Raw genomic sequence first — 13,985 nt, forward strand, 5'->3', positions numbered from 1 at the left:
GAAAGAATTACTATTAGCATAACTACATGCCTCATTAAACAAGTTACATAAGGTACCATGTTGCAAGCAAAATTACTTACAACTGTAGACTCAATGAGACCAATCAAGGAATAGGCAAAACCTCTCTACTGGCTCAGCCATGTCAATATTGTTATTATTATCCACTCTGGATCTGTATTTTCCTGGCTAAATAAACTGTTTTAATATTAATATCAAAATATAAAATACAAAACACGATAAAAGATTGTACAGTTTAATTCATTAACAATACCGCCAGTTTACATAATGCTTCATGACAATCATGTTATCAATTAAAAAAGGGGGTGTATAACCTTTTACTATATACACTATAGAACAATGTTAACAATAATAATAACAAAAATAAATAAAACACAAAAATATCACTGATAGGGCCAAGTTGATCTTGCTTGGTAACCTGGATATCGTTTCTTATTCTTGAGACCCGGAACAATAGTCGAGTCTTTGGTATAAGCAGATACTCCTCCAAACATGGTGTCCGTCTCTGTTAAAGATAAAACAGAAAATTATTATTCTTGGTGATGGATGATAAGTGTTGAAGAAACAGAGGCAAAATTTAAGAAATGGAAGGATGGGATAGAGTCAGGGCCAGATTGTGAATGTGCCAAAGACAAAAGTACTGATTAGTGGTACAGGTGAGGGACCAATGGTAGAAAGTGGAAAATGGCCACATGCTGTTTGTAACAAAGGAGTTGGCAGCAAATCTGTATCCTCATTGATTTCCTATTTTGATACCTCAAAATAACTCCCAACCATTTATTATACTCTTTCAAGCATTTCTGTGCTGGACTGCCGAATTGCCATTATCAAGAACAACCAAAGGACTGTTTAATTGCAGTCATTCATTCACTTTTACTACTATCATGTGTTCTGTTAGGGTATGGTGTTTCCCTTCCACAGCAAGGTCACATACATATGTCTGTCTGGTTTGTCCATGCCATTCCACATAGCTGAACATTATCCATCAGCAGCACATTCATCCCCAAAACACCATATTCTGCAGTCACTCATGTACACACTGCTTTCTGGATGTTCATTCCCATACTTGTAGTGCTTCCTTCACCCCATCTTTTCATCTTCTTGGTCTTTCCCTCTCCTATCATCTACCTATAAAATTTTAGTTGTTCCCATTCTTTCACTTCTCATTGCATTAATATTCACATTATCAAAGCAAACCCTAGTCAGTTTTCTTTTTCAAGTTTCTTTCTTCTCCACATCTCTCATTTCCATATTTTTTTAATTTTCTGCTTCATTCACCCTACACAATGCACTCATTCACCTTTTTTCTATTGTTTCTAATTCATTTTGAATTCACACTCATTTAATGTTTGCTTAACAATTTCCCTGTATAGTACGTCGCCAACTTTTCCTCCCTTGACACTAGTTTCCAGTCCAAACATTTCTTAATGCATCTATTGATTTTCCTCCTGCTATGCTGTGACTCAATTTGTAATCCTTTGTTCCATTTGCAAACACATCACATTCATATACTTTACCACACAGTACAGTATCTGAAACTGTTGACAAGAAATAGAGTTAAGATGTACATTCTTTAAATCACAGAAACTGAATACATTGCTTTTAATTACCATCTTCCCGTCTCCTATATAACATATTCAGTGTATCACTGCCTGGGTGACATTAACAAAAATCTTGGAGTAATCAATGCACTACTGACGTTCTGTCTGTATGTATAAATCCTCTCAATTGATTAATGAATTGTGAGATGCTTCTGCCTGTCCTGTGAGGCTAATGCAGCCAATGACCAAGCTAGTTATTGCAGTAGCCCATTTTAAAAACAATTATTTTCCTTATAAAGAAACCCAACGTGCAGCATACCTGGGTGGAACCTGGTGTATTTATATATGACATGAAGATTCTTGGGTAGGTCAAATTCCTTCATCATGTTCAATGGGACAGTTGTGTTGATGGGTGTTTTATAAAACGTCACCAATTCTCCTGTGGGTTAAAAATGTGCATATTAATATAATACCTGTACCTGTCTTTGGAGATACTGTACTTTAAAAATGTTTAAGGATCTACTGTCTTCATAACTTCTTAATTTACTAGTATGTAAGATATTCGTCCACTTGTCAGACTCATATTGGACATGGATAGTACTACAGGATAATCATTTTGGAGGGAGGGGGGAAAATGAAAAAAATTTAAGTTAGGTGAATTGTTAAAACTGGCTGGCAGCAGGGTCTCAATGAACACCCAAATATATCTTCCTGGATATAACAAGACACTGGGTAATATGGTTTTAATTCCCATTTCTCTCACAACTGACATAATGTACAGTGACTAATTAGGGATATTTATCATCCTCCATTTTTTCAGTTTTAATTAATACTTGGTCCCTTTATCACCTTTTCACTTAAAACTTAAATCTTAATCACCTTTCCCACTCACTATGTGCCAGAGGGAAGAGCAATAAGCTGAGGGATGGCTATTTTTGTTCAATGTGAGGTTACCTTAAGATTGTCCTTTAACACAGGGGTTCTCAAACTTTTTTCAACCAAGGACCCCTTATACACCATGATGCATACAAATATTGTCAATAATCAAAGAATAAATCATAGTCCAAAGCATTTGTTCATTTCAACCCAAATCCAAAATACAATATCCTGCGAATTGTAATCGCCAAATCTCTCTCAAACGTTAAACGCAATATTTCTCAAAAACTTTTCGCGGACCCCAGTTTGAGAATCACATCCATACGTCTACATTTTAACATGCTCATGTACCTCTCTGTAACCACAATCTCCTGTGTTTATAGTAGATTTTTAGATACAATATTAAAGAACTCCCAAGAAAATTCCATGTTTAATGTAAAAATATCATTCAGCATTAAATACAACTGAACCAGCAACAATTGTGAGGCAATAAACACAAATGCCAGTGGGCGTAATGTTCATGCTTTAAATTTCCAATGCTTTGAACGTACATCATATCAAACATCTTTGAAACCTAAAGCAATATGGACTAAGTAAATAGAATCATGCTCACTGTAAAAATATCTGAAATACATGAGGCAGGATGTGGTGATTTTTGGCAGCTGATAGTTATGCTTTATCAGTGAGGAAGTGGGATTTGGTTCACTTAGAGACTTGTTTTCTATACCATAAATTTTTGGCCACCAAGATCAGCATAAATCTTTAGTTCTGGTGACTAAAGTTTTCACTATCACATCAGAATTCAAGTTAAATATTACTGTGCTTGGTTTTGGGGATAAAATTCTTTGGACTGGAGTTCATCTCAGTAATAACACGAGTTTTGGGTAGAAATCATTGGGCTGGAACGCATCTCAGTTTCTAACCAAGGATGCTATTGGAAAACAGATCTCATTTTGTGAGAATTCACCCAATGAGCAATTTATGCAGAACACACATTCTTTATTCAGTATGACCATAATGTAGTTAGTCCCACTGAATAATTATTTCATAAAGTAAAACTGTCAAGTACATGTACAGTACATAGATACTTATTAATAGAGGCTGACTCTCTCTTATCCAGCATTCCACTGACCAGGAATTTGCTTTTAAAAGTTTTAACCACCATGTAGTTGTGTGGTTGACCACATGGCAGTGTGTGTGCCTGTTGTACCCAGCTCATAATTATTTACATAGCCATTGTTGTTGTGGTTTCAGCATGCTGCTGGAGTTATAAGTGAAGTATTTCATTATTACTTTACCCCTAAATGGATACAGGTCTTGCCTCAAGGATCATTGGTTCACCTGGCACTCCCAGTTCACCCAACTGCAAATAATGCTATGGAAGTGAAGGCAGTCAAGTTGAGTGCTAAACATGCTGCTTTAATTGACAGCCATGTCTATGGGACCCACTTTATCAATTCACAGCAGATAATGTCTTATAAGTGATCATTAAATACTTCCCACTCTAGTTCCCCAAGAGGTAGAGATATACAATAACTATGCTATAGAAAATAGAGCTGCTGAAAAAGTTGAACCAGTGTTTTTGTTCAAAACGTATGCACAATGTACAGTGGGGTATGCTATAACGAACGGATCCTACTACGAATATTCCTATAACGAACGGTTTTACCTATAAAATTGAGAATGCTATAACGAACGAAACCCCTACAACGAACATTATTTAATTTTTTTTTCTAATTTATTGTTTTATTATTACAAATATTAATGATATTCTTTATTTCAGGGGTTTAGATGCATATTTATGCACTTTTTTAAAATTTTTACAATTTTATATTATATTTTTCAGTGTTAAGTGGTTGTATTTGGGGGCCTGGAACGGATTAATCCTATAACAAAAGAATGCTATAACGAACAAGGTTCTAGAACCAATTAGATTCGTTATAGCATACCCCACTGTACAATGTTGGTTCCTCTATCGAGTACAACTTGAAAAAGGGAAACTTTTAATTATTTAAACATTAGTGTAGCACAGGCTGATACTGTAGTGTATAACATCATATACTATTCAGGGCTGACTTTCTATTTAAGGGAAATTTCTATTGCCCAGCACAGCCTTGGTTCCTAGGTTGCCAAATTAGAGGGGGTCAGCCTGTATCAAATTTGTTGGTAAACATCTGTAAAATTTCCATTTTAAATGCAGTTCTTGCATCAACAGCTTTATGTCATGTGATTACTGTATAGTAAACGTAGTCAATGTAGTATATATATTAGGCACAGATGAAAGAACAAGAATTGGTAATGTTGAAGAATTCATGAAAATCAGGAAACTTACCAATACTTGTAATTTTGTGCATGAGAGAGTTTGGGACTGTGTGATTGTAAGCTTTAGAGCACTCTGCCAACACCATGAATTTGGTGTTTGCATCCTTGAAGGGAGTGTGCAAATCTGTGCTCTTTAACAGCTCCTTACATATTCTTAACACTTCATTCTCGATATCCTCTGGAGGAGAATATGGCATCTGACTGCGAAGATACCTGTAATAAAACAAAAGTAAGAATACATATTGTGGAACTGTGTATATACAGTAATTAAACACTGTAATAATTCACATAAATCATTATGATCTCCTTCACACTGTCTCCTTGTGTGCCAAAGGCTTTACCATACAGGGGATCCCCGGGTTACGCTCCTGAGAACGTTCTTAAGTCGAATTTTTGTTACCACATACACTGTACCGTACTATGTGCAGACCATACTTACAGAACAATGTTTAAAATGTTTACATTACTTAAAAGTGCACAAAGTATATTTCTTAAAAAAAAAAGTACAGGTCCTGTATATAAATTCCTTATTCAACCCAAAAGACTGAAAGTTGAGTACTTAAGTAACTCCATGAATTATTTTTCAGGTTCAAGCATTCATTTAAAACCAAACATATAATGACAGGATTATGGAGGTCTCTTTAGCTACAGTACATTAACAACTTCAACATTAACGGGAAAATAAATTCCTTTACAAGCCAAGACAATCATTATATGTACTGTACATCGCTCTTACCCTCTAGAAGCTAGTGATTCTGCATCAAACGAAAACCTTCTGTTAGGAGGCAGGATATCATCTTGACTTGTAGTGTCGGGTGCAGATGATGACAATCTGCATTGTAGGACACACTGCTGATCAAAAGAAATATGTTCAATCTTTGAAGCAATTAATAATCTTAATAATAATAATAAAACACCATTATACTAATATTGTACAGTAATAATGATTTGTATAATGAAAACACAATGAAAAGCCTCATCTTATAAATTTCATTGGGTCATTACTGTCATAATTTTTTCTTTGTGAATACAGTAACTGCTGTAAAATATCAATGAGAATCTGAACTAGCCGTTTATAATGTGAGCCACGTTTCAATTATCGTTACCTGTACGTATATCAATCCTGTGGTTCTGGGGAGAACTTAAAACAGGTGTTTACACTTCACTCTAAGAAGACTACTGTATTCAGTATATGCAAGGATGGTTACACCACTACTAATATAGCTTGGATTCCAAGAATACATGACTGAATGTAGTAATTGAAACTTGCGCCTAAAATTTATTTCCCGTATGTTTGTGAAGGAAACCTTTGGGTTATAAACATACAACTGCAATATGAGGAGTGGTTGTGCAAGGTGTGATTACATTAGCAATACGATGCATGATGCATTGGCAACATCTAGTGAAGGCCATTGTTTCTGCTGATGAAGGAAAATTTTCAGTTATGATACAACCATGACTGACTTCTCTTATGAAACAATAAACCTTTAAATAAACTTAAGCTTTTATCAATATCGACTCTGTGGTCTTGAAAGTAAAAAATTATAATGCACTGTACAGTACGTACAGTAATTGTTAACACCGTGTGCTATGGAAAACAAATAAATATTGTACTTCAAATCTTTTTATTAATCATATGTACTATATCTTGCTTTTATTGTAGCTTGTTTCATATATTTAGTTTTCATTGTATCCAATACAGTTGCATAATATCTTACTTAATAGTAAAACGCCTTTGTTCAAAATCAGAAATTAAGTCACCAGCTAATTTTATCGGCGTTGAAGGGTTTTTTTTCACACGTCAATCCACTTTTGGAGCAACTAACAACAAAATATGTAAACACTGTTCACAGCAGTTATTTTAGAGCCAGCCAGTAAAACAATGTTGCTATTATCTGGCAAGCATGATAGCATTAACTATTAATGATATTATGATTGGCTGAATGTTAGGCTACTTAAAGAATGAAAATTCAGATGAAAAACAAAATATTACAGTGGGGTATGCTATAACGAACGGATCCTACTACGAATATTCCTATAACGAACGGTTTTACCTATAAAATTGAGAATGCTATAACGAACGAAACTTCTACAACGAACATTATTTAATTTTATTTATTTTTTCTAATTTATTGTTTTTTTATTACAAATATTAATAATATTCTTTATTTCAGGGGTTTAGATGCATATTTATGCACTTTTTTACAATTTTTACAATTTTATATTATATTTTTCAGTGTTAAGTGGTTATATTTGGGGGCCTGGAACGGATTAATCCTATAACGAACGAATGCTATAACGAACAAGGTTCTAGAACCAATTAGATTCGTTATAGCATACCCCACTGTATATAAATTGTGTGCAAAGTGTCCCTATGGAGCCTCACCATCATGTAAACAAACATTTAATGGACGTAAAATCACGTGTACCAATGCTGACTTTCGACGTGCCTGATGTATCAGGTACTGTATGGACTGGTGCTGCTACATTATATAATTTATCGTTCATAAAATTAGCCAAAGTAACCGAAATAATATAATTAATGTTTAGGTTGTTAGGTAGGTTAGTTTGGTCCACTCAACAATCGCTCTATTGTTGTCTTAAGGCATTTGGCATTATGAATTCAAAGCTGTGTGCAAAATATCATACTTAACAATGAAAAATCGATGACCGGTAGACACTCAAGAGTGAGATACAAGTTCAACTTGCTACCATCAACTTGGAATGATTTGGAATTTTTATGCATCATCATCCTCCTGTCCTCAGTGGCTCTGTACCCACAGCTATGATGCCACAACCTGACTCACCACCCACTTTGCACCACCACAACCATCTCTTACATCACAAATTCATAAACTTATAACTCGGCATCCATGAAGAGTACAAAGTTTACAATTTTTTCTATAACTTCTAAATTTTATATACAGTATTTAATTTTGTAATTTAAAAAAAAATCATGTAAATTTTAGGGAGTTTATGGGATACCCTCGATTTCTCAAACGCCGCAGTTATTGGGTTAATGAATGATTAACTATACTAATATAGCAGTACCAGTACAGTACCGTATACACATGATACTTTGGAAAGTTCTCAGTCTCGCAGAACATCAATAATGGCACTCGTGACTTTGCACCCTTTAAATAAAGGAAGTACAGTACAGGGGCCCACCAAATTTGCGGGGGTTAGGTACTCAAAATAACCGCGAATCGCCAAATCCGTGGACCAATGGGGGGGGGGGGGTACATTTTTACTTGTGTACAAAGAAATGTATATTACCTTTATGTATTTGCCCCTAGGAGAATTATTTCTTTTACCTGTATTGTATATATGTGTATGTGTGTGTCTACACACACACACACAAAACACATACAAATAAATAATAATTGGAAAATACTCACACAAATAATCAGAAACAAATCTATTAAAAATGTGACAGTCTACCCTCAAGTCCGTGCTTTATTAATAAAGTGATAAAGCACGGACTTGAGGGTAAACTGTCACATTTTTAATAAATTTGCTTAATTATTTGTAAAAGGATTTTCCAATTATTATTTATTTGCATGTGTGTGTGCAGACACACACACACACACACACATTTACAATACAGGCATAGGAAATTACAATCTCTAGAACGAATGGCTCCCTTTCCCAGCCGCAAAAATGCCGGCAACTTTAAAACTACCCACAGACATTCTTGGGTACATCCAGGGTGTCATCCACGAATAATATAGGACCACGAAATAAAAACCCGAGAACTGTATACTGTAGTACTGTATTTGCGCTTTAGTGAAAATAATGGATGTGGTACAGTATTTGCACACTTTACATCAAATGCCTTCCCTGACTCCATCTAAAACCATGGTACTGTACTACCATGTTGTAAAATAAACAGAGGTGCTTTTTATTTTATACGAGGAATCGCCCACCCGGGCACAGGTCATCGACCCACAACGGGGCCTAGTGTGCTAAAAAATAGAGTAAAAAGAAATTAAATATATCGAAGAAAAAGATTATACTAACCTACACCTTTTCTGTATTCTTTTACCTCATCATATTACTTCTTGACTTGCCAATCATAAATTATATATCACTCTGCAACTATTTTTGCAATACTTACTTAAAAGTGATTTATTGTATCAGAACTATTTTAGGTTATGTTATAAGCACTGAAGTGTGCAAGTACCCATGGCCTTTAATAAAATCCCAGCAATTACATAATACAGTAGTAACAGTTAGACTAATAGCTATCTCAACTTGATATTTCACTTCACAAGATCATTAACCTACCTATATATTGAGGTAATTATTCCGCAAACACCGGAATAAAATTTAGGCTTGTAGGCTGGTGTTGTAGAATAATAGCCCACACCTACAGTACTGTATATTACCCCAAACACCACACCAGATATTGGTTGAAGTCATTATCAAATCTATTTCCATCCAGTTAATGGTGACATCACTCTAAAATAGCATGGTCTACTATCAATTATTGGATCTGATAAACACATCACATCTCAAAACAAACAAAAAGAACCAAATATCATTGATTAAATATTAGTTAAGTTATGTAATGTTTACCTGGGTCTGTACTGTATGATCATGTAGTCACCATTATAAAATAGAACCATGATACTGCCAACAATTGCCCTATTACACAATCAATTTACTTTAGATGATTAATAACAAAGTTAGTTTAACAGAGAGCTTGTGTAACTCCCCAGACCAGCAGTCATAACATAAGGTTATTTAACTTCTGAAAATTTGAAAAACATCTTCAATATTTACAGTTTTGAGTTTACTAAGTTACTATTTATCTAATATATAGTTGTAAACTGTAAGTCTAATACATTATATTACCAAATCTAACTTTCATTAGTTATATACAACAAATTTGCCTCCCAAGACCAAACTGCACCCGACTCGCGCGTTACTGTGACCACCGAGTATTGTAGAGTCGTTATATCAATGAAAATAATTCTACAACACAATATAAAGTGACCAGTTACCCGAGGCTTCGTTAACGACACATAGTTGAGTCGGTGTGTGGTGAGTTGTGTTGGCGGCAGCAGACGAACACTTCTGATGGAGGCAGCCATTGTCACGTGACCCCCGCCAGCCAATCACCGCCTTAGTCTGATCACAGCTGGGCTAAACCTCACTGCTGTACATCTTCTTCCCTAGAATTCAAACATATATTCATTTTACGAGTATAAAACTGAAAGTATACATTTTTCATATAATATAAAACAACGGGTTATATTTTTCGTCTATTTTCATGGTTGTTTTGAGAGCAGCGGCTCCGGTAATGCAATAAATGTAAAAGACGGCTTTTGACAGCGGTGGTAAGAGCATTGTTGGAACGTATCTCGTTTCCTATCCGCCATTATTGTGAGATCCATGGAGTGATTGTGGCTATCTGGTGGTTATAAGTGATTAATCCATAGTGTGTGGATTGATACCAATCCAAGTGTAGTGTCAAAAATGGATATATGATGTCGACGCACTCTCAGACAAACGGGGCAAGCTTAGAAGATTGCCACACCAATTTCTTCGCCCTGGTAAGTACCGAGTTTGAAAGTAGCCAACTGTTGTTGTAATATCTGCTCTATTTCTCTTATCTAGACCGTTCCTACATAGTCTCCCGTGTAGCCATGTGAAAGCTTGTGATGTGGGTTCCTATATGGTAGGTTAAAATACAAAATCTTCTTAGAAATTCCAGGTCAATCGGTCTCAAAATCATGTATGTGTAAAGCTCAGGGAACAATCGCAACGAAATTTGCTTGCCCTACATTATAAGATTAGCAGTTGTGTCCGGGAAATACACGGGATGGACTTCTTCACTGAATTAGGCTTTCAATGTAATATTTTGAAACGAAAATAAGCATCCAATGGGTGACACACAGAGTCCGGGTGGCCGAAAATGGGATTTATTTTGCGGACTTGTCAGGTCAGTAAGGTTGAGAATCGCATGCACGGAACAGAGAGTTCGGCGGAGTAATGGGTGGGAGGGGGGAGGCCGGGGCTGGGGGTAATCTCTAGGTGAAATCCAGTCGGGGGTTTTATAGTTTTTGCTTTCCTTGTGTCTGGGGCTGCTCATTCTCGTCAACGGCAATATTGATATATTACCTGCCCCTATGTATACGTGCTGCTAGCAGTGTATGGATGTGAGGAAGTTATTTGTGGGAAGGAAGGAAGGGGAGGGAGTGACTGGGGTGCTAGGTCGAGTCGCCAGCCCAGGAACATGTCGAAAGGTTGTCTGTATTAGCATAGCATTGTAACTGCCGTTATTTATTTTGGAAATAAAAACCAAATGTTTTTACTTATTTATGTAGTGTGAGTATGATTTGGCCTAGTGGGAATGGTTACATCAGTTAATTTGAGTGAACGGTTTGGAGGGTGGTTTGGGCCTTCCTCTGCAGGCTTCCCTACAACACACACACAACCTCGCTTCATTTATAAAGGTAGTGATATATATTGATTGTGTGTACACAATACAAATACATCCGTGCAATTGCTTGTGTGCATACACAAATCACGTACATAAACTTTTACATAAATACAAGTACTGTACTAATAGACTCACAGTACACTCGGTCACACAGCAATTTAGAGTACTGTGCAGGGATAATTCCCTTTGATGATGATATTGTTTGTGAATGCGGTTTCTGGAAAAGAATCCGGATTTCTTGCGTTGCCCAATCATGGGTTTCTACACGTACGTCCGATCAACAAACTACTTGTCTTTGTTGTGGCCTGCCGGCTTAACAGGTGTTCCATGACCTTATACTTTGTATCTAGCGAAAAAGAGCATTCATGTTGTACTATGGGCTTAAATAGGATAACAGCATACTTGGGCTGTGCAGGGAGGATGATAATGTGGAAGAGTGCTGGAGAGCAAGGGTACCATGTCGACTGGAGTGTGGGCGAGACTTCTCCCGCGCTCTCCACCACTTAACATTTTCCTGAACCCACACAACACTATCAGCCTGTCTTTCCCGTAATGAGCCCCCTCCCCCCCCCCGTATTTCTGTATTTATAATAACTGCATCCTTGGAAGCGCCTATTGTCTTTGTAGTTTACATGTAGGAGAAACTTCAGTCCCTTCTCACTTGGAGATATTCACACCAAAAAAGGTCCCTTGCTCATGTCGTTATCAGAGTAATCACCTGAAGGGAGCATGAAATCCCATAATGCCTCAGAGTTTGTGGGTTTATTACGTACCGGTACGGTACCTGTAACATGAAAGGAATCGACCATATTGTTTATAGTTACTGATGTTTATTTGTTGTTTTTTGTGTGAAAGAGGCACTTGAACGCCGACTGCGACCTGATTTATGTCGATGTTAGTGGCATCTACGTGCTCAATCTTGCATGTCGTTCGTCTCATATTTACAGAATACTGTTCAAGAATTGGGTTATAAGAAAGGCGATAATTTCCCTGAGTCCACTTGTTTTAGTATATACACAGCCGCATCACCTGTGAATCCCAATTAATATATTTACTTTTAGCAACAAATGAGATGGTATAATAAACACACTATTTGTTGGTGCCGGCACTGTATTTTTTTTACTCCCCAACTTAGTTTGCGTCATCGATCGATTGCGTCGTAGTTATATTAGCAGTTTACTTGACATTGTTGAGTAAATGTAATCGAGTTCCAATTAGCTATTTCATAAATAAGGTTAGTGTGAGGTTGAATATTCGAATTTTGTGTTGTCATAACATTTATTGTGACAATGCACCTCAGTCGGTTATGGCACTGATTTTAGGCCAGTGATTTTCCGCGTTCATGGAAAACGGACGGAATTCACGGAATTTTTATGTTGAAACAGATTTTATTACTTTGAATGGAATTTTTGTTTTTCATTCGTGAAACTTACGAAATTGAGAAAATAATATACGGTAGTCGTTTGCATACGGTATTAGGCCACTGCCAGATAGTTATTGTGTATCGGCTCTACACAACTTTTAACTCTTATCTTTTGTTGACAGCTCGCGATATGTTGACATGAGGGTGGGAAGTGAGCTTGTCTCCAAACTTTTAGCTGTACCTGATTAATAGTTATAATGAAACAGGTCTTAGGTCGGGGATTGGGTTGGTCATGTACCGCTCACTGCAGGCTGATGGTAACTCACATGGCGTTATTTATTGGCACGTTATGAACAATAAGAGGGATATGTCCGTACTTTAAACTGCTACATAGTAAATTAATGAGAAATAAAGACAATTGAAGCCGGTCCTCTAGTATAGTGAAATTTAAAACTTCGAAGAATGAAATCCACCTTTTTAATGTCAGTGTTAAAAAGATTTCATATAATTTCATGTAACGACGTGTGGCCAATATAGAGGATTTTTCACAGGACTAATACAAACCTGTTACTCGAACTTAGGCTGTTGACTCAATGTTAATGATTCTCGTACCTGTTGACACCATGAGTAGTTGCAAGGTACGCCGGAACTCCACTGGTTTTCCTGCCATCCGTCCCCAGTACAAGAAGGTCAGGCTACAAATGAGATACTGTACTATATGTTTAATGATTAGATAACTGGAATTGATAAATCTTTAATATGATTTGTACAGTTTTAATGACATCCCCCAAACTTTAGCACCAAGAATAGTACAATTTTGCTACATCATTCATTTCCTTTCAATTTGTTAATTTTATATCTGCATGTATGATTACATTCAGATACTCGACATATTGACATTAATCATTTTGCCTAATGCACTTTTGTACTCCTCGTTTTGTGTTGTAATTTGTCTCGTCAGCAGCAACAGCCAGTCAAGTGCATTTTGGGAAATTGTGACGATCGTCTGTGTGTGTCCCTATGGCGGGCGTTAAATTTCTTGAAGCCTAAATACCTTTAGTAAAAGTACCGTGGCACTGTTGTATCATGTTTAATTATATTATTGAAGGTCGCCTCCGTTTATCTATATTCTGACGGTGGAAGCATTTTAGTAGTAGCGGGCCACCATAGATTAGCGATAAGTTATCACCATGGTGCGGTCCTCGTAGATTTATCTTTATCAAACTTTCACTGTTACCAATCGTCCCTTAACATTTACAGTACAGTATTACTCTTGCGGATAACGTGTGGTGTTGTGTCCAGTACTTGTTTTTATGACGTGATTTTTGTTATTTCATTGTATTATGGGTTATTTATAGGCACTTTTCACGAGTCTGTGTTTTATTCGTATAACATCCTCCGATTCCTCTTGCTGAAC

The 13,985-nt window shown here is 36.4% G+C and overlaps 2 protein-coding genes across 5 annotated transcripts in view; one reads left to right on the plus strand and one right to left on the minus strand.

Moving 5' to 3' along the window:
• Positions 1–239: 239 nt before the first annotated feature.
• Positions 240–9,902, minus strand: LOC121866514. 2 transcript variants are annotated; one of them, XM_042366275.1, is made up of 5 exons: positions 9,764–9,902; positions 5,494–5,606; positions 4,768–4,970; positions 1,879–1,998; positions 240–523 (listed from the first exon to the last, which is right to left on the minus strand). In XM_042366275.1, exons 1-5 carry the CDS (start codon positions 9,851–9,853, stop codon positions 402–404), a joined length of 648 nt encoding a protein of 215 aa, XP_042222209.1. In that variant the 5' UTR covers positions 9,854–9,902; the 3' UTR covers positions 240–401. The 2 variants fall into 2 exon arrangements, with proteins under 2 accessions (XP_042222209.1, XP_042222208.1); XM_042366274.1 differs by having other exon boundaries at positions 5,494–5,609.
• A 195-nt stretch (positions 9,903–10,097) lies between these two features.
• Positions 10,098–13,985, plus strand: part of LOC121866513 (mediator of RNA polymerase II transcription subunit 13-like) — a 120,255-nt gene continuing 116,367 nt past the window's right edge. For 2 of the 3 annotated variants that reach the window (XM_042366270.1, XM_042366272.1), the window contains exon 1: positions 10,099–10,315. In XM_042366270.1, the coding sequence (XP_042222204.1) occupies positions 10,247–10,315 (69 nt within the window). In that variant the 5' untranslated portion in view covers positions 10,099–10,246. Of the gene's footprint in view, positions 10,316–13,985 lie in introns of all 3 variants that reach the window. The other variant, XM_042366271.1, reaches the window with a different exon arrangement.

The sequence above is a fragment of the Homarus americanus genome, unplaced genomic scaffold (assembly GCF_018991925.1).
Source record: "Homarus americanus isolate GMGI-L3 unplaced genomic scaffold, GMGI_Hamer_2.0 scaffold16430, whole genome shotgun sequence".
NCBI lineage: Eukaryota > Metazoa > Arthropoda > Malacostraca > Decapoda > Nephropidae > Homarus > Homarus americanus.

Excerpts from the sequence above, each read along its gene's own strand:
- LOC121866514 (XM_042366274.1), bottom strand. The coding sequence starts at position 9,853 with ATGGCTGCCTCCATCAGAAGTGTTCGTCTGCTGCCGCCAACACAACTC. Across the intron at positions 4,971-5,493 it reads GAATCACTAGCTTCTAGAGG|GTATCTTCGCAGTCAGATGC; the intron begins GTAAGAGCGATG and ends GTTTTATTACAG. Across the intron at positions 1,999-4,767 it reads GCACAAAATTACAAGTATTG|GAGAATTGGTGACGTTTTAT; the intron begins GTAAGTTTCCTG and ends TTTAACCCACAG.